The sequence below is a fragment of the Sitodiplosis mosellana genome, unplaced genomic scaffold, assembly GCF_009176505.1.
Source record: "Sitodiplosis mosellana isolate CC-2019 unplaced genomic scaffold, AAFC_SMos_1.0 Smas_scaffold_6079, whole genome shotgun sequence".
NCBI lineage: Eukaryota > Metazoa > Arthropoda > Insecta > Diptera > Cecidomyiidae > Sitodiplosis > Sitodiplosis mosellana.
In genome coordinates this window covers 34,569-54,941 of record NW_022601320.1, presented here as the reverse complement: position 1 = coordinate 54,941, position 20,373 = coordinate 34,569, and the positions used below count along the sequence as shown (strand labels likewise).

General features: G+C 35.9%; 4 protein-coding genes across 5 annotated transcripts; 2 read left to right on the top strand and 2 right to left on the bottom strand.

Moving 5' to 3' along the window:
- The first annotated feature begins 254 nt into the window (after positions 1-254).
- On the top strand, positions 255-2,212 carry LOC129573437 (uncharacterized). The gene is made up of 2 exons (XM_055453929.1): positions 255-321; positions 540-2,212. The coding sequence occupies exon 2, from the start codon at positions 560-562 to the stop codon at positions 1,766-1,768; it is 1,209 nt and encodes a 402-aa protein (XP_055309904.1). The 5' UTR covers positions 255-321; positions 540-559; the 3' UTR covers positions 1,769-2,212.
- Positions 2,213-8,031: 5,819 nt separating this feature from the next.
- On the bottom strand, positions 8,032-10,595 carry LOC129573432 (chitooligosaccharidolytic beta-N-acetylglucosaminidase-like). The gene is made up of 5 exons (XM_055453923.1): positions 10,481-10,595; positions 9,692-10,320; positions 9,397-9,545; positions 8,747-9,238; positions 8,032-8,577 (listed from the first exon to the last, which is right to left on the bottom strand). Exons 1-5 carry the CDS (start codon positions 10,543-10,545, stop codon positions 8,128-8,130), a joined length of 1,785 nt encoding a protein of 594 aa, XP_055309898.1. The 5' UTR covers positions 10,546-10,595; the 3' UTR covers positions 8,032-8,127.
- Positions 10,596-11,032: 437 nt separating this feature from the next.
- LOC129573435 (odorant receptor 47a-like) lies at positions 11,033-13,120 on the bottom strand. Its single transcript, XM_055453926.1, has 6 exons — positions 12,786-13,120; positions 12,476-12,674; positions 11,883-12,128; positions 11,723-11,822; positions 11,298-11,561; positions 11,033-11,147 (listed from the first exon to the last, which is right to left on the bottom strand). Exons 1-6 carry the CDS (start codon positions 13,096-13,098, stop codon positions 11,091-11,093), a joined length of 1,179 nt encoding a protein of 392 aa, XP_055309901.1. The 5' UTR covers positions 13,099-13,120; the 3' UTR covers positions 11,033-11,090.
- Positions 13,121-14,242: 1,122 nt separating this feature from the next.
- Positions 14,243-17,567, top strand: LOC129573434 (uncharacterized). Of its 2 annotated transcripts, none has more exons than XM_055453925.1 (2): positions 14,243-14,481; positions 16,069-17,567. In XM_055453925.1, exon 2 carries the CDS (start codon positions 16,074-16,076, stop codon positions 17,424-17,426), a length of 1,353 nt encoding a protein of 450 aa, XP_055309900.1. In that variant the 5' UTR covers positions 14,243-14,481; positions 16,069-16,073; the 3' UTR covers positions 17,427-17,567. The 2 variants fall into 2 exon arrangements, with proteins under 2 accessions (XP_055309900.1, XP_055309899.1); XM_055453924.1 differs by lacking the exon at positions 14,243-14,481 and adding an exon at positions 15,846-15,902.
- Positions 17,568-20,373: the final 2,806 nt, after the last annotated feature.

Sequence of the window (20,373 nt, the reverse complement as noted above, 5' to 3'; positions counted from 1 at the left end):
TTTTATCAGAAAAATTTATGATTCACTAAGATAAAAAATTTGAGATAATTTCTATCAAAACATTATAAAAATGGAAAAGGGCGATGATTGCTCAGCAACTTGTACCAGATATGTACACTTTGTACAATGACGCACGATATTTCGAAATTCTTGATTCTATTATTATCATCCATCAACAACAACAAAAAACACGACTTGTTTTGATGGAAAAAGGGAGTACATGAACAGTTCGAATGAATCATGATTATGTTAAACTCGCATTAATTCAACAGTGTTTATTAAACATAGCTATTGTTTGAGTGTAGCACATCTTATTTTGAGGTAGGTTCAAATCAATAATTTTATTTATTTAAAATAATAATCTTTTCTTAAAATAATAATTGGTCATTGTTATTTGAAGTTCAAATTCTGAACATTTTAGTAAATTAGTCGAATTTTTAAACCAAATTCCCATTTTTTTCATAAAATTTTTCAAATTTTCCCTATTTCTCTTTTATCATTCCTCCGCTATTTCTACATAACTTCGACATTTTCAACAGTAAAGAGAAATCCATCCACGATGTTCTCCTCAATCGTCCTTGCTGCCAAGCGTTCGTTGCAGCATCAAAAGTCCGATTTTCGTTTGCAAATCTTTGCGTTCAAACTGAACGAAAACTGTTTGTGCATCGGGCAAACGTCCGGCTTCTATGAGTTCATCACCAATTTCTCCGGTTACACGGATCAATTGGAACCGCTGTGCAGTATTACAATGCTTCCGCAATTTGCTTCAATCAAGCACTTGTACATCATACGTTTTGAATTGACGCTGGCTCAAATTGAGCATATCAAACCGATTCTGCCACAGTTGGAAGTGTTGCGAGTGCAAGATTGTCGATTTGAAAGCGATTTCTATGGGTCTTTTGTAAAATATTGTGTAAATTTAAAGTGGCTTTGTCTTGAAAACATCGACCTCAAGCGGCCAGAGTTTCTGGTTGAAAGTGTGCAGAATCATTGGTTACATCAGGAATATCCATTGCTAGATCACTTTAAATTGACACCAAGAAGCGGTAATAAAATCATCGAATTGAAACGATTTTTCGAGCAAAATCCCAATATTCGCAGTTTTAGCATCAGTTCATTTTGTTTGTACGAAAATTGGCTATCGTTGATCGATACAAAGGCAAACTTGGATGTTTTATTCGTTGATTTCAATTGTTGGCCAAGAATTTACCTCGATTCGATACGTGATGTACTGAACTTTCTTCATCGACGAGGCTTCTACAAAAAATTGCATTTGAATTTACCAAATCTTCAGAATCTCCCGACTGATGACACCGCTTCACTGAAAGCACTCGAGAAATTACACATCAAACGCTTAAAACAATTTGAAAACCTATTTCTTCTAATGAAAGTAAATGAACTCGTCGTGTCGGCAATATCCGAATTTACAGATGTAAAGGTGTTAGCAATGACTTTCGTTGATCTGAAACGAATCTATTTGAAAATGGCCACATCCGATGATATCATTGCATTCATTCGATATTCTCCGAATTTGCGGGAAATTCACGTTGAAACCCTTGGACATGGATCACATTTCTATGGCAGAATTCTTGATGTTGTTTACTTAAACAAAGAACGCAAAAAATTGGAGAAAGCACAAAAAGTGAAAGTCTTCGTCAATAAAAAAGTGGTGAATGCATCAAAATCGGCCGTGGATGATCATGAATTTAGTTACGTTAACTTGGAAAAGATCAACTTTAATGCATTTCATCAGAAATTTGAGTTCTGAAGATAATGCTTTCAACTTTACTTGAGGCACTTTTTTCAAGGCGCACGATTGCAAACGTTCACGATCCTCCCTATATTTTATCGTGCACGATTTCAATCGTAAGCAATCGTGAGCAGAGCGTGTTATGAACTGATGTCAGCAGCACTAACTAACGTCAGCTGCTAATATCAGCTGCTGACGAGTATGCGTTGTGTTGTTTTTGTGTTTTTGGCACCCAGAAAAGAATACGAATTTCGTACTGCAAATGCGTTAAAACAACGCAACGCATACTCATCAGCAGCTGATATCAGTAGCTGACGTTAATTAGTGCTGCTGACATAAGCTCATAACACGCTCTGATCGTGCGCCTTAAAAATACTGCTCTTAGTCTAGTAATAAGTTACATGAAAAAAATAATAAATCTGTTTACTTGTTGTTTTGTGCATCATCTTTTACCCACGAGTATTGTTTATGCCATATGTTCAACGGTTAACAAAATAAATCTGTAGGGCTTGTATCACAAATATTTTACAGTTTCTTTCTTTATTTAAATATGATTCATTTTATAAGAAAGTCTTTTCAAATGGTCATATCGCGCCGAAGCCATTTTTATCCATTTTCAGTCGTTTGACTGATTATCATGAATGAGTAACGAGGGCAAATTACGAATTTGTATTAAACTCCGCATTTGGATGGTGGTAAGTAAGAAGAACCATCATAGAATTATTTAAATTGTGGAGTATTCAACTTGAATTGGTGTAGTTTTCAGTGGAAGGCCAGCGAAAGAGTCGACAGCTCTCAATAATTATCCGTATTATTAAATTAAATAAGGAAAATTGAAGAAGAAAAATGAAATTGTTTCTATAAACAAACGTGTGTATTTTCACCATATTTCATGTGTTGTTTGCCAAATATGTGACTCGATCCGAAAATTGGCTTTGGATTGCTTCGAAAATTTATCCAATTTATAGGATCAAAACTGACAGACTTAAGAATCTGTGAACCATTTTCCATTCGATTGTGAATTTCTTAAACGATCTAAAAGAAACAACCGGGTGCCGTATCCAAAATAAAATGAATCTATTGAAATCCTCCAAAATTGTTCCACCCAGTGCTGTAGAGATAATGAGATCAATTTCAAAGTTCTTACATTTAATAAAATCAACAAAAAAAATTGCACGCCGATCGAAAGGAGAGTCACCGATCTTCAAATTGGACATCGATTGTCTCGAAGAAATATTTGAATGGTTATCTTTGGACGATTTGGTTTCATTTGGCCAAACGTGTTTATGGTTCCGTCGAGCGGTCGGATTTTATTTCCGTCAAAATTATCATTCGATGGAAGTGTACAATTCCAAAGACGGCATTTACACTGAGCAGAGTGACATTGGTCAATTGCCACGTTACATTTATCTGACAGATTTCGATAAATTCATTGAGAATCTAACACACACGTACAACAGTTCCGTACAACAATCGATTTATCGGCTGAAATCAAGTCGAATCCAATATCAATCGCTCAATAAAATGTCATTCTTGGGTATCACACTGAATCGTAGTCGAATGGATGGCATCAAAACTATCCTGGGCAACATTGAAATTGTGAAAATGTACGATTGCCGATTTGAAGGCGATTTTTACGAAAACTTCTTAAAGCTTTGTTGCAAAAAGTTAAAACGGCTTCAGATGCAAGATATTGATCTCAAAGAATATGAATACAATGTTGGATGTCTTCCAAGTCGAGTCGAAAGAAGAGAATGTTTGGAACATCATTGGCTGCTTAAGCGGTATGAATTGCTTCAACATGTTCAACTAACCCCGTGTAAGGGAGTCATAATTGACGAACTACAAACATTTTTTAAACAAAATCCAAACGTTCGCCGCTTCTCAACCAATTCTCAACTGTTGTTTCCGAATTGGTCCTCGTGGATCGAAACGAATGCGAAATTAGACAGTTTGGCTGTTGACCTAAACTATTGGCCGAAATTTTATTTATCAGCTATTTGCGATGCAATCAATGCACTTTACGATGCGACATTTTTCAACAAACTATTTTTGTACGCTTCCTATTTTGATAAAATATCCAGTGTGCATATCATTATGTTACATGCTCTTGAAACTCTCTACGTGAAATACCTTCGAGATAGTGGAAGTTTGCAGTTTTTTACAAATCTACGAGAATTGGGCATCTTTGAAGGATCAGACGTAACCGATATGGAAGCATTAGCAAAAAGTTTGATTAACATTGAACGAGTTTACTTGGAGTATGGAACTTCAGATGATATCCTAGCCTTTGTTCGGCATTCACCAAAACTGATGGAAATTAAAATTATGTCACTTAAGGAGAGATCTCACATGAACCAACGTATTCTCGATCTAGGGGCATTGGATCGAAAACGACAGAAACTGACTGCAGCTCGAAAATTATCGATTTACGTGAAGGAAAACGTGTTCCTGAAAACCAAATGGGCTAAGGGAAGAACTGACCATGGATTGATCATATTGAAACGAATTGAATCGTGCAAATGGGAACAACCGTTCGAGTTTTGAATAGGATTTTGATTTTTGTAATTTGTATTAGGTTTTTGATTGTATAAAAATATCCGTTTTCATTCATGTTTTCGGGCGTAATTGAAGTAAATTAAATTATTGAAGTTTTTTGCCACATAATTATTGAAAAATAATATTTTATTCAATGAAACAATTTTTAACGTTTAAATCGTCTCAATTTTATTTGCATTTACAATGAAAATGACGGAATAAATTTACATAACATTGTAAAATTTGATGACGAATATTTCCAAAATGAGTCGAGTCTCTCGAGAAAAGTATTTAAAATGGTTTAATCAACGAAAGACGGCTAATGAGTCATGGGCTGGTGAAATTTCGTTGAATCATAAAAAAAAATCAACGAAGCCTCCATAGGGAGTACAAAGTGTATCAAAGCCAAAAATAATTACACTTAGCATAGATCACCGGCTTGAAATGCGTGTTTTGAACTTTTAATAGGAGCTAAAAAAAATCTTTCGATTCAATCTGTGAATCACATTTTATCAACTTGATACCACAGTGAGGTATGACGCCAGCTATTTACTTATTTAATCAGAAGTATAAGTTGATATTTACTGGCTACTATTACTTTATTTCATTTACTAGACCAGAGAAGGCAAGCCAAAGAAAAGGAGGACAAGACGGAAAACAAAACGAACCGAACAGAAAGAACCAAGAAGTAAACAAGATCAAAGGAGTAAATGGAAGTGGAAATAGAAGTCATGTCAAAAGAAGGTTCAATAATATTGACAAAAAGAGACAATACACTATCGATACAAAGTAAGAGTTACGTCGATTTTTCCTTATTCCGAGGTATGGCATTGAGTTTGCTATCGCGTTTAACGCTTTATCTTCTGATGAATGTTTATCAGTTTGGGTAATCGATTCGGGGCCTCACAAAGCAATAACACTCGACACTCGATACGGTATTGGAATATTTTGGAATCATATTTTTACGCTGATTTATGATAGTTTTACGTCGATTGGTTTTCTCACATTGCGTCGCCTACAAATCCATGCTATATTTTTCGAAATATTCACACATTCGATGGAGGTGAAAGAGCACACAAACATATGTATTCTTTGTAAAAAAGGAATTCAGAACACTCATTGACAAGCCTTACTTAATGCACCAGTTAATAGATGACAAATAAAATTTATAACGCAAATAATGCCACTTGTAATGGAATTTTCTGACGACGTTATCTCTGAATGACGTGTGGTTGTGATAAAAAAAAATCTCAATTGAATTGGTCATGATAGAGTATATTCCTATAAAATGGAATAACAGTCACACAATCCGCTTCTATCGTTCAAATGAGTGTACTTCATTCTCATTGCCATAAACAAAATTCGTTCGTGACCAGTCGCACGTTTTACTTGAATTCAATATTCAATACACTAAGGGAGATTCAATTGGCAGCTAAAGTGTAAAATTGCGAAAATCAAAAGAGTGAATTCATCTGTTTGAAATAAAAAAAAATTAAATAAAAAATTCATTAAAAACAATTTGCGCACGAATTCTTCAGTTTCTTTTTTTAGTTTCGTCGAAAATTTAGTGTGAAATTTTTTTTTCGTCGCAAAAAATTTCCTTTCGCCAAACTCAAAACCAAATTTGCACATCGTTAAATGTTGGAAACCGTGGGCTATTTCATCAAAGAGCAATGTAGGGTATTAGTGGATTTGGACGTACAACCGCACAGGTGGGTTCAAACAAGAAACCGAAGCAGATCACGACGAATCAGCAAACAGCAGGAAAACGATTGGACCAGCACGATATCAACACTATTCGTGGACGAAGTGATTCTGGCCAAAACACCCGAATTTTCCAATTTCATCGAAACCGAAGCCGACGATGATTCATCCGTTGATTTTAGCGATGACTCGTCCATCGATGAGTGCAATGATGTAATCGAATTGTCCGATGTTACAGGTGAATTGGTGCAACCATCGATTTTAAACTTAAACGCCAAATGTTACGATCGGATATTTTCTTGGCTATCATTGAAAGATCTACATTCGTTGGGTCAAACATGTAGGCGATTACAAAATATAGCTGGTAGACATTTTCAGCAAAATTATCCGGCCGCACCGATTCGATGTGAAAACAATGGCATCTACAGCCCGAATGCTGGTCAAATCAATGGATTCGCTCCATTTTTGAAGAAAATATCAATTTTTGGTAGCAGTACCACACGATTACGGTACATTTCATCGAATTGTAAACCACTTAAACGACTTCATCTTGATATCACATTAACTGGACCGAAAATTAAGTCCATCAAACAAACACTTGGCCAACTTGACGAGATAATCATTGAAAATTTCGAATTTACCGATAAATTGTTTAAACGTTTACTCAAGCAATGCACAAAACTCAAGCGTTTGGCCGTTCGTGATATTCATCAGAAAACTGAAAACAAATGGCTATATCGAAAGTACCCGAAATTAGAACACTTTGAATTGACGCCATGGGAAGTGTTTGAAATGGTGGAATTGAAAGAATTTTTCGAAGAAAATGCACAAATTTTATCGTTTGCCACTAACGCAAATTGTCTGTGGGTGAATCGGAATTCATTTATTGGATCTCAAGTGCAACTGGACGATTTAGCCATTGAAATTGATTCGACCATTGAAATAGACATTGGATCATTTTGTAGTCTATTGGATGCGCTATACGAACAGGGATTCTATCGACGATTACATTTATATGTGGAAAATGTTGATCAAAATACCGTGCGTCATATGGCCGCATTGCATGCACTTGAGAAATTGTATGTCGCCAGTGCGACGGCCGATACGGATTTGTCGCCGTTGACTAATCTCAAAGAGCTTGGCATTCATATTGGTTCTACCGTTTTACATTTGGATGAGGTAGCGAAACGGCTTCGAAAACTTCGAAAAGTTTACTTTTATTATGCATCATCCGATCAGATGTTGCCTTTCATTCGCTACTCAAGGAATTTGAAGCAAGTCAAAGTACGAAATCTTGAAAGTGGAACACATTTTGATGAAAATATTCTGTATTTACCGGGACTGAATAAAGAACGGGGGAAACGGTCAAATGCACAAAAAGTCACCGTTTACGTGGAAGAAGACATTTTTTTAACAACCAAGTGGACCACAGACAAAACCGACTACGATTTGGTCAGTATAGTACGCGGCGAAGCATACGAATGGCCACATCATTTTCGACATTATCTTCATTAGTTCACGTCTTTTGAGAGACTTTCATATTTCAATACTTACCTCTTAAATTGACTGTCCTTGTTCATATTCTTCATTAAATTTTTTTTTTACTTTCAATTTTGACTGATTTCAACAAGAGTAAATGAAATGTACCTACGCATTTAAAAATGTTCAATAAATTTTATATTGCTTTTGTTTTTCAAAGCCATACAATTAACGTGTTTGTTTTCCTGTGTGTGTTTAATGGGCATGACCATTACAATAAAATCGCAATACATGACATGATAAGTGTAATCAGCAAAATGACAACCACAAACGTTGTTAAGTGTAGGTCAAATTTGATTAAGAGTAGCATGTTGAGTGTACGGAATGTATAGCCACTGAATGGTAGTATCAATTGATTCTGTGAATGGTTTATGCTAAAAATATGATTGTTAGAAAAACTCGTGGGGATTAGACAAAGAGCAAGGACTAGAAAAATTGATAGACTGAGATTTTGATGTGAAAAACACAATGAACGGTTAAATTTGATAATTTTCAATTCATTTACAAGTGATTTCCAATTTATTGAGCTATTATTCGACCCGTTTGACTATCAATGGGGAGCCTTTATATAGATAAAACACAATTCACATTTCAATTTATTTCATAATACATTTCCCTTGATGCTGAAGACACCAATGTGGCACCAGAGTCTCGGCAGCGATTCCATTTTCTACCAAACGTTCTCGATGAATTAACATTCGAGAGATGGCTTGTTGCCAACCCGTTGTTGGATCAGTCCACAATCGTTCAGCCAAAGCGCTGAGACGAGGCCACGTTCTTCCATCTACCGATAAATGATCGACTTGCTCAGACCAAAGAGCAGCTTCACCACCCAAAAACTGCGATCGATATTTCGCATCGAAGTATCGAAAGTCATTGCTGTACACTTTTTTCCAATCTTTATACGGTGAACACCAATTATTTCCTTCTCTCATCCAATGACCAAATCCACAGTCGAGGTAAAAATTGTCGTAGTTCGATAGAATAAGCCTATAGCCTTTTTCAAGCAAATCCGTAATGGCCGACTCATTTTTTTGCCTCCAAAACTATGATCGATTGGATAAGATTTAAAATAAAAAAATCAAAATGAGTGCAATTTTGTTATAAAAAATCAAAATATTTGAGCTTTTCTTCATAAATTCATGAAAAAAACTCGAATTTATTTGAACTACGACCAAAAACGGCTGGAAAGAATGGTCTACATTGGTTACCTACCTGAATGATATACTTTTGTTTGTTAAGATGCTTTTCGACATAGTCCTTGCCGGTCAATGTACTGCTCCATACAATCGCTGGAATATCATTTCCAGTGACCCTTTTCAATCGTTCCAAGGCCTTTTGTTGGAAATAGCCCCAGAGCTCCATAAGCCCACTCGTATTCAATTCCAAACCATGTTCATGAATCCAATTGCGAATGTCGTTGCTAACCGTCCAACATTCTTCATGCACTTCATCACCGCCCATATGAAAGCGGTCTGGTTTACCGAATGCGTCATACATTTCACGATAAATATCTTCGAGGATGTCATACATGTGGTCCTTGGTTGGATCAAGTTGACCACATGCTGGCTCAGTACAGAAATTCTCCCATGGATCCATATCAAAGCAACTCGTCGCATTCTTCGTTTGCCAACCCTCGCCAACGTGAGCCGGCGCATCGAATTCTGGTAACAATAAAACACCTCGCGTGTATGCGTATTCGTAGATCTGATGGGAAAAAGACGAAATGTTTGAAATAATAAAGAAATTTGATGAAAAAAGGGTAACAAAATATGAATAGCATTTGAAAATTGATTTGAAATTATTCCTTCAAGCCACTGGGCTCAAACTTTTCAGCAATAAACTATTGAAATCATTTCACTCACATCCTTAATATTCTCAATGGTGTACACCTTTTCAGCAGAGTAAGCGCCAATTTCCGACATTTCCGGATGAGACTTCAACATCATAGGGAAACTCTGTGAATCACTTATGTGCCAATGAAATACGTTTAGTTTGACCATTGCCATACTATCTACAAATGATTATATAAAAATTCTGTTTGAATATTGAATAACTGCATGTTCAACATTCAAACAACAGCCGAGTCAAATCTCAGTCATATTATCAAGAAAAAGTTCTCTATAAAGTGGTTCAACCAGTTTTTTCAAACCAATTTACCGATGGTCCGTTTAATTGCTTCAACTGGATAATAATTGCGAACGGTATCGAGTAAAAATCCCCGATGTGGATAAGCCGGTTTATCATCAACTTCAAAATCGTCAACAATCTGTAGTTCCCCTCGAATATCATCGAAAACAATTAACTGTGAAATGGTTTCAAATGCGTGACGAGCGCCGAAAATGGTTTCAGCTGTAATATTTGCCACAATATCTCCGTTTCCTTCTTTGCTGGTTCGGATTTGATAATGTTCATTTGTGTCTAGGCCTAATTTTGTATCTTCGTTATCAACGTTAACTAAGATTTTCAAAAGATTGCCACCCTCTGTTAGGCTCGATGAATGCGGCACTTTTCGTGATATTTGTTTGCGCAAACGTTCCTCATTGATCCGCCAAAATTGATCATTCTTATCACTTTTGCTATGAACAGTGAATTGAATCTTCGTTAGATTGAGTGTAGTCAACGATTGTTCCAATCTTATTTTGCCATTGACTCGAGGCCACAGAGTCCCCGGATTTTCATCACAAAATAGCCGACATACAGCCAAACTCACTGCGGTTATTCCATCCTCTAATCGAATACGTTTACATTTGTGCTCTTGTTTTAGACAATCATAGGTCCAATATTCACTGAAGAAGTAAACATTGAATTCATTCAATTAAATAATCTTCGAAGATTTACTCTTGATTGGATTTTTCATTTATTTATATCTTTTATTCTATTCTTTTTATTCAAAATGAAAGAAAATCAATGAAAAACCAAGAAAAAAAAACATTTAAATTAAAATACCCGCATGCAAAACTTGAACAAAAAATCACAAAAAACACTTTCAAAGCGATATGAGGCACGATCATTCTGTTGACAAAACTGAAACCAACTGACACTCATATCAACAAAGCGTGACATTCAGTGGTCATCATTTTATCATTTGTTTACATCCGGAGTCTTTTGATAATTCAAAGATTTGAGACTGGTTTGGAGCGACAGTTTATTGTGTGAAATCTAATAATAGAACGACGTTTTTTTTTATTTCATGCACAGAGATCGACTACGTTAAGCTAAAACAAACAATATTTTTGATAGACTACGTGATCAGAATGTGTTTCAAATCATATTCAACTTATTTTTGTAACATTTGTGACAGATAAGCACACTTTGAATATGAAATTCCGTACTCGTTCACAATTTGAGACAATTTTTAATGATTGTCGATCGGACTCACAAACGCTATATAAGGTCATCAATACTTTAATCAATGACTTTCAAAAAAGGTCATTCACTTTGATTCTAGGCTTAGAATAACTTTAATATAAATATTCAGTGAAGTAAAACACTGTACAAAATCATGCACTCATATAACACAATCGAAGCGACTGTTTGACACATTGATTCCTGAGAATCAGTTGGACGTGACTGTTTTCAACATCATGTAATAAGTTATAATCGTCTTCAGCAACTGAAAAACAATCTTATAAATTAAACGTAGATAGATAATTGTCAAGGCTAATGAAAAATGTCGATGAAATGGTGGGACAATATTTAAAAAAGGAAGGAGAAAAAAAGAATGAGAAATAAACAGGCGGAAAACTCCCTTTGAAAAGTTTACCTTTGAAAAGGTGCTCAAGTTCAAAATAAACACATCGAAGCCGTGATAAAACAAGGGTCGATGCATATTTCCCATCATGAGTACAATATACTTTTGTAAATGTGTCGACAATCGTTGCCAATTCGATTCGTATAAACAATGAGCCATTTTTTCATAGCTCACACTAGCCAATTTGCCAAAGTAGCAGTAAACGAAAAGATTCGAAATATTCACTACAGCCGCTAATACAAGGAACGGTAGAGATAGATCTGGATGTTTGAATTCCTGTTAAGTTAAAGAGAACAGCAATTGTAAAATTCAAAAGAACAGATTTCTTAAATCCAAAATTATGATTTCAACGTTTTCGCCCAAAATTTCAAAACTTGAAGATTTTAAGAATAATTCATTCGATTCAAAGTCAAAAGAAGGAAAATTTATCATATTACCATGTCTATTTGGAACAACAAACAAGACAATGCAAGCATTGCACAAATGAGCAGAATCATAACAAGCAAACTATAAACAGCAGCCGATTCGAAAAACCAACTGAAAAATAAACAAATTTTAATGTAAAAAATACAGGATGTGTATAAAAGGTGAGACAACCTTTTGGCCATGTTATGAAAAATGATTAAATTCCGAAGATTTTCTTTATCACGGCATTCTTTCTGTGATTGTCCCATCTTGCGTACTGAAAGCCGGAATATTTTGTAAAACGCCTCGTGATGCACGGCCAACGATATGAATAAGAACATAATTGCTCCGTTCACAATTAAATATGCTTCACAAGTTAAAACACTGAAAATTGTTTCACCGACGTAACCCAGTGGCGTGTATTGGTTCCATGGCAATCTGGAGAGAGATAAAGAGATAGAAAAGGAGAGAGATAGAGGGAGAAAGAGAGAGAAAGGGATAGAAAGGTTTCGTTAGAAGAATTCATTCCAAAAGTCAACGCTGGTTCCAAGTGCTTCCCGACTTTAATTAAATTCTTATTTTTGAACTGTTTTTTTGATTACGCATCGTTTAAAAACAATATTACTGCTCCAAAGAATTTCAAAAGCAAATAAGATCTTCAAAATGACGCATAAAGAACTTTTTGGTTCAAACTTTAATTTAAGTCGAGAAGTGTTCCAAACCTTGAATGGACAAAAAACAGCAAACACATTTAATAAAAAAAATTATATTAAAAAGCCACTCACATCAATTTGAATTGCAAATACAGAATATCTCGTTGAAAGCGTTTGCGAAATATCAAACACATCACAGTTGATAAAACACTACCAACAACTGCAGCGCCGACGGCATTATACCCCATCGCGTACTTGAAGTACAATTTCCAAAGCCATTCACTTTTATCGTTCGCCAATTTGATGAATTGAAATGCTTCTGCATTGGTAACTGATACAACGGAAAAAATTCAACGTCATGAAAATTCTTAATGGACACATTGATTGGGTAACCCTAATTTGGGTTGTAATGATCAAAAGTGAATATTCGGTATCAAATTACTTGTATCGTAGATGTTCGTCATTTCAGCTAGGACGGCGGTGATTTTACGCCGTGAAAGGAGTGCAATTGCAAAAATATACAAAATTGGCATCCATGCGAATATTTGGTAAACTGCGTACAATGAACTTTCTAAATCTGTCGAATGAAATTTCAAAAAGAATGTCGCACTTGCTACCAACTGAGCGAAAATCATTCCACCAACTGCAAAACTCAAGGCAATAGAACGTATTTTCGCCTTCATACTAAACTTATTATCAAATGAAACTATGCAAAGCCACATTAGCACTCGTTGAGTGGTTTTCAAAGGTATCATGTTTAAAACTTCTAGAGACTGGAAATAAAAGAGTTGTTTCTTCCAAATTTTTTGAAAAAAAAATTTGTCCAAAAAAAATCAAGTGCTATTCCATGAAATGCCTAGCAAAAATCACAATGTTCTTCCCCAAACCACGTTTTGTACTTTCCCAATCTACACTTTTAATGCTCGATTTCAACTGTCCGGCCAAGCTTTTATATCTGTAAAATTTTGAACGGAATGTTCACTCTAAATATATGATTCTATAGGAAATGTCACATGTCTTTGCCGTATAAATTATGGATATTTCAATGTACTTCATGCCACATGCCAATTTTCGGTGATAGAAACAATATTGAAAATTCCTCAGTTAAAATGATACATAATAGCTTTATTTTTATATCCCGTTTGGAAATTGTCCATCAATCGTGATGATTGGTGTAATTAACAAGACGAAAAATGATGACGTCAAGAACGACTGGAAGTCCCAAGTGAAAAAAAAGTTTTGAAATGACAATTCGGAGTTTTTGTAACGAAATATCAAAGCCTGTGCCGGATTTCGGAACGTGCAAGCCGTGCATTTGCACGGGGCGGCACAAGTCTGAAGTAGAAAATTCAATACATTGGGGCGGCGAAAGAAAGATTTGCACAGGGCGGCACTGCTTTCGACCAATTTTCAGATCCGGCACCGATCAGAGCATATAGAGTTGAAAATATGAAAATTCACATTTTAATCTAGTTTTTTTTTTCATGATCAAATAGGTTCCTACTGGTTTATAAATATGCTGAAATGGTATAGATTTGATGTGACTTCAAATCAGAGCATTGAATCTGCTGTAGCGTTGCTGTTGAACAGTGGCTGTCAACAGCGACTATTGATTACGTTCTTGTGCATACGACACACTTTGGGCCCCGTGTACCAATTTGGTGCAACCAACTCTAACAGACATAAACATGCACGCACGTAGTACACGCATAACTCTGTCTGTGTGTATGCACTGGCGCGCGGGGATTGCAATGTGTCGCATGCACAAGAACGTAACCAGTAGCCGATATTGACAGCCACTGTTCAACAGTAGCGTTACATAGACAGCAGATTCAATGCCATGTTTCAAATGATTTTGTTCATAGCCTGTTGGTTGAATTCATGTATTCGAACAAATTGCGCGTTCTTTCTTCAACTGATGAACAAAATTCTTTTCACTTATTGGCAGTTACAACGTAATTGCAGTCCGAAGCAATTTGGTTACTTCTGACAGCTATTGACATTTTAAAGACTTCCTCCAACGATTATAATCGTCTATCTATGGCAATTATTGGAATGTGTCAAGTCGCTTGAATGACATCGTCATGGTTTTTGTGATTTGTTTTCCACCATTCAGCGTTGTGAAATATGTAAAACAGGTACAAATCAATGTCAACTTGTCATTGGCACATGTAAAACTTCTCGTTCACTTCAATGAAACATTCATACCATTCACTTCACATAATATCCATCATACCGTCGATAACATCGTTCTATCGATTCTTCATCGTTCAAAGTAATCATAATTTTACGAATTTTTGCGTGACTCATGAGTGTTAAAAAGAAATGGTCGCATTCAAAGCTTACAAAACAAAAGAATTGAATAATATTATTTAATGGTTAAAGAAATGTTTTTTTGAATTTTTGATTTGGAATGAGAGTTTTGATAGAAATAAAAATGAATAATTGTATTGGTATAACTGATTCATCGGTGGTATAACTGATTCATCAATGATCTCAAGATTTGAAAGGAAATTCCATTATTTCGAATTAGTTTGAAACATATTGTGACCAAGGCTAGGAGGAAAGAACGACACAAATTCAAAGATAACATGGAAATATTGCCAATACCAAACAAAATGTGCAAATGCGTGCAAATACGGCAAACGAATGCTAGAAGATGTATGCGTATTTGCTATTCTTATTCGTGCTCAACGATCACTGCTCACTACGAACGAGACGAAGCAACATGAAAACAACAACAAAAACACAGACGAGCGCTATGCAAATGCTTGCAAATGGACGTAAATACGGCAAATACTTCAAGTCGTTTTTCCCCCTAGGACCAATGGTGCGCGACAGAATTGCTTAGCAGCTAGTTTTTAATACTCTATCTGATATGCAAGCATATAGCGTGTCTTACAGTGACGCAGTATATAACCATCTGCTGCACACACTTCTCTCGCGCACACAACCTTTGCATACACAGCCATCGCAACCAACTCATACACAAAACCGAATCGAAGCGATGTGTGTGTGTGTGTGTGGGCCACACGCTATGTGGCCAACTGTGTACTGCTTCGCTGTAAAACACGCGATATGCTTACATATTAGTTATAGTATTAAATAGGCTTGCTGCTATGCAATACTGTCGCGCACCCTTGGATGTGACAAAGACTTTTTCCAAAGAATTAGTTACGAATTCAAATGAATATCACAAAATGGACCGAAAATAGCCACCAAAGCAACAACTATATGGCATACATAAATGCTGATACATCTGGATTGATAACAAACTCATTGCCTTTAAACTCCAATTTCATATCGTCTCTTTGTTTCAAAATTGCATGAGTTTGCCTTATCTGAATGTATGTATTATGCGGTTCAAATTAAGTACGGCTTGAAGTTCAAACCAAGTGCTAAGTGGGTGATGCTTTTTCGTTGAATCACTCAATTCTTGGAACTCAGGCTGATATCACTTCGAGCACAATCGTTACTCGTTTCGTGGCAAACAAAGTAAATTAGTTTGCTCAAAAAATTCATTCATTACGCGGCTTTTGTTGATAAATCTGGAATAAATGTAATTTTTGTGCCATTTAAATTTGGTTTTCTTTTAAATATTCAGTTTAAAACGAAATTGCTTGCTCAACATGTGCCGCTTAAATTAGTTAAAATTTGACCGTATTTTCGTCAAATTGATAAAATAATTACTAATTGGTTTCGTAATAATTTTCCCCTTCGTTTAGTGCAAATGGCATCAGTGTACAAATATATGTCACTATTGCGACGGCCAAAGAAGATCATCAAACTTCCGCCGTCAATTTACTCATTGACCCCACCATGTTTGAACGAAATATTTGATTACTTGTCATTGAAAGAACTGCATTCATTCGGTGTGACGTGTAAGAAATTTCAAAAAATTGCCGGCGAGTATTTTCAGAGGACGTATCGATCGACTGAGCTTCGTTGTGCATTCGATGGTATTTATGCATGTTCAGATGTTTCGTGTAACGGCCAAGTGAGCGGATTCAATCAGTACATCGAGCACGTATCAATTCATGGGAATCGCATTGCGGACGAAGAGCTCGATATTTTCAATTACATGAAGTTGAATTGCAATGAATCGCTGCGGAAGTTGCAATTACTTGATGTTGCCATCACAAAGCGAATGGTGAAAATGCTTCGGAAAAATTTGAAAAAAATCGAAGTGCTAGAGATTGATTCATGCACCATGAATGGGAAATTGCATCGTGATTTATTAAGATTTTGTCCAAATTTGAAGCGTTTGATTGTACGACGATTTGGTGGCAACATAAAATGGTTGAAAAAAGTCTATCCGAAACTTGAACACTTGGAAATCTATCAAATTGGCTTCAAAGTGGATCAATTGAAAAAGTTTTTCGATCGAAATAAAACCATTCGATCATTTTCGGTGGACGCAAATTGTCTATGGCAAAATGAGGATTCGATTTTAAACGCAAATGTTAAACTGGACGATTTAATTGTTGATATTTATGGTTGGGAATTTCGCATCGATTCGATTATTAGGCTACTGAATAGGTTGTATGAACAAAATTTTTATAAACATTTACACCTGTACGCTCCATACACAGATCAACCGACCACCGAACAAATTGCTGCACTTCAAGGTCTTTACAAATTATACCTAACAAATTATATTGCCTATGCCATTTTTCTACCTCATCTGAACGATCTGCGGGAGCTGAGCTTACGCTCGTGTCCCGAATTCTTTGAAACGGAAATTTTGGCCGCAAAATTTGTCAGCCTCCAATGTGTTTTCTTCGAACAGGCCAATCTAAGCGATATTTTGCCATTCGTTCATCGTTTGGTGAATTTGGAAAAAATCAATGTCGATCATTTTAAAAATGAAGATAAATCCAATCTCATAGTTGATCTACAAACGATGAATGATGAACGCGAAAAACTTTTCGGTGCACATAAAGTTACCATTTTTGTGGAGGAAAACGTTTACTTGTACACAAAATGGGCCATGAAATCGACTAATCTGACTTTTGTCGAATTGAAACGAAGTGAATCATACGAATGGAGTCATCATTTTGAATACAGCCACCGCAGCTGTTAATAAATTCCCCTGCATATTCTCTTTTTAAAATAATCATTTTCTTCAGTAATATTTGATTAGTCATACGCTTGTGAATTCTTACTTGTAATCAACAAATTGTTTTTGTATTTAAATGTTTGTAAAAATAAATTTTATTTGTCATTTGAAAAAAAAAAATGAACCAATTTCGAATAAATGAAATTTTTGTGAGAAAAAAAAACACCGAATCCCAGCGAAATCACTTAAACCAAGGGGCGAATCACTACTGAATTTAGTGAAAATACTGAAAACAACTGATTATCTACTGAAAATATCTTCTTGATACCTAAAAGTACTGAAAACCGGTTTTCAGTAGTAATTCGCCCCTTGACTTTAACTCTTTTAGGTAATTAGTTCATTTTATTGGCTCTGTCGCCTCCATCAGATAGTCATTAGAAGAAAGGGATATACACTATACAGTTTCCGAATGAAAATTACTGATAGTTTTAGTCCGCCTTACCATCGACATAAAAACAGCGACATATGAATTTTGACTTTTTGTTGGACCACCCTAGTGAATAAGATAGCCTCTTGGACCATTTTACCCAGCTAAAAATGGTCAATGGTGACGCATTTACAATTATCTCAGCGTTTGGCTATATTTCTCAGCATGACTAAAGCATAATGAGATTTGAACAAACATTTTATTTATAGACGAAAAAAGAATAATTTTCAGTAGGCTGGATTTCTTACAGTATACAAATGTGTTCTGATCTTTGCCTAAATTTCAATATAAATTCAGTAAATTGCGGTATATAATACAACCTGTATTTTTCTGCGTCAATTGAAGCTATTTTGATTGTTATCTTTGATGATTCAAAGCTGTTCATAGTGAAATATTAAGAAATCTTGGTCAAATCTGGATGTTGTCTTCGATGATGTAAAGCTGCGAATTGTTCTTTGATAAAATATGGCTTGCGATAACATCAACGATAAACAGAACGAAACACAGAGACTGAATCAGGCTCAATAACAAACAATTCATATCTTTAAAAAAAGAATGCGTGGACGCATCGAATTTCGTCGTAAACAGTACAGCTCATTGAATGTTTCATATCACGGAGGACGATAGTCCGACAAGTGACGCACCATAGACTGTGCATTTCAAGCCAAATATCAAAAAATGCCAGTTTTTGCGTCACGAGTATATATACAGTAAGTATGCTATTTTCTCAGGACACCATTTGAGCCCCGGCATGTTAGGTACCGTTGGAAAGGTCTTGGCCCAAATAGTCGGAAACACCATATCTCCCATGCCTAAAGTGTGGTCTAGGCAAAAATATAGCGGTTGGAAAATTTCGATAAATTTTCAAATTTATACCCATTCCTTACGAAGAGGGTACCCAGGGGGTGGTCTGAGGTGTCCAAGAGAAGCTCCTCCTCGCCACCTTTCCAACGCCGGTCTAAGTGTCCTGATTGGTCCAAAAACGAAAAAGTTATGGGCATTGGCAGTTTGACCATGGTTTTTTATGAAAGTATTGATTTGTGCGTCCGTGTGTCCGGAAACTTTTTTGACCCCCACAGATTCCGGTGCTGATATGCATAAGCTGTAGCTGGTGTCGGGCCACATCGAAACCCGTCCTCAGATTGACATTTGTATTACAGAAGAGCTGGCTATGGCTTCACTAGCCTGCATGTATACGATTTTTTCAAGTATTTATTTCGCACACTAGATCAACTCAGACACCCATCGGGCAAAGAAAGCTCGTAATTATTTGAGAAGACCTTCAAAAAGTTCCATACACACATGCCAATGTTTATGTGATATGAAAGAAAAAAGTCGATTTTTATGAAAAATCGACCCCCTTAAATTTCACACCAAATGCGATTTCTCAAAAATCAGCCCGACAATCTTTTACCAAAAACTGAGAGTTTGTAGCCGGCCACCATACCAACAAAATGGCATATGCTACATATCCGGGAAAATTCGTATTTCGAAGTTCTGGGCATAGGCAATTCATCAATGAACGGAATTTGTACGAAGAGTCGCATTCTACGAAGAAATTGCTGCCGAAAACACGCATCTACTGGCTGGAAAGGCTCACGAAAGGCCATATCCGCTCAATTTTCGACGAGCAATCGATTAAAAGTGGTCACAATGCGATCTGAGGGCATTTCATGGCCGAAGAATAGGTCGGATTGCAGTGAATTTTTCAACTTGCTCTATTTTCACTGAAAATGATATTTTTGTTCGGAAAACACGTGAAATACACCTCTGACGTCGTTTTGGTCTTAGAAAAATGCTATTTTTTCGTGAAAATAATGGGAGTCCACGAACACTTGAATATCCATTTCGTTGTCATTTTGGTCATAAATCGGCATTTTGGCATCTGAATGTATGAAATTGAAATTTTGCTCGGGGGATACATAAAAAATGCACTTTCCAGAGCTTTGGTGGTTGGAAATAAATATTTTTCAATGAAGTAATGGGTCTAAAATTACTTCAAAACTCTTTTAATGGATATTTTGAAATTTAATCACATTTTACAATGTCCAATAAGGGGAAAATGGGACTTTTTTTATGAAAGTGTAAATTTGCTATTTAAGAAACTTGCGAAATGTGGATGCAAATGTTTTACCCGAAAAATTACAATTTTCCAATGATAAGACCTTAAAATAGACATATTTCTGGCAAAAGTGTATTTTTTCCGAGAATAATTGCCTTACAAAAGTAGTGATATCAGATGAAAAACCTCTAGACGAGGTTAAAATGGAGTGACGCTCCTGTGCGTGGATTTACCACTCAAAATGACTGATATCATTTTGAGTGACGCTTTGACGCTGTATTACCTCTGGGTACGAAGTTCAAAAGTGTTTTTCGCATTCACTATTGTGAAAATTTATTTACAATAAATGACAATATCGCGTCACGACTTTTGGACGGCAAAACGTTTGAAAGTTTGACTTGGAGACTAAATTCAAAAGTCGT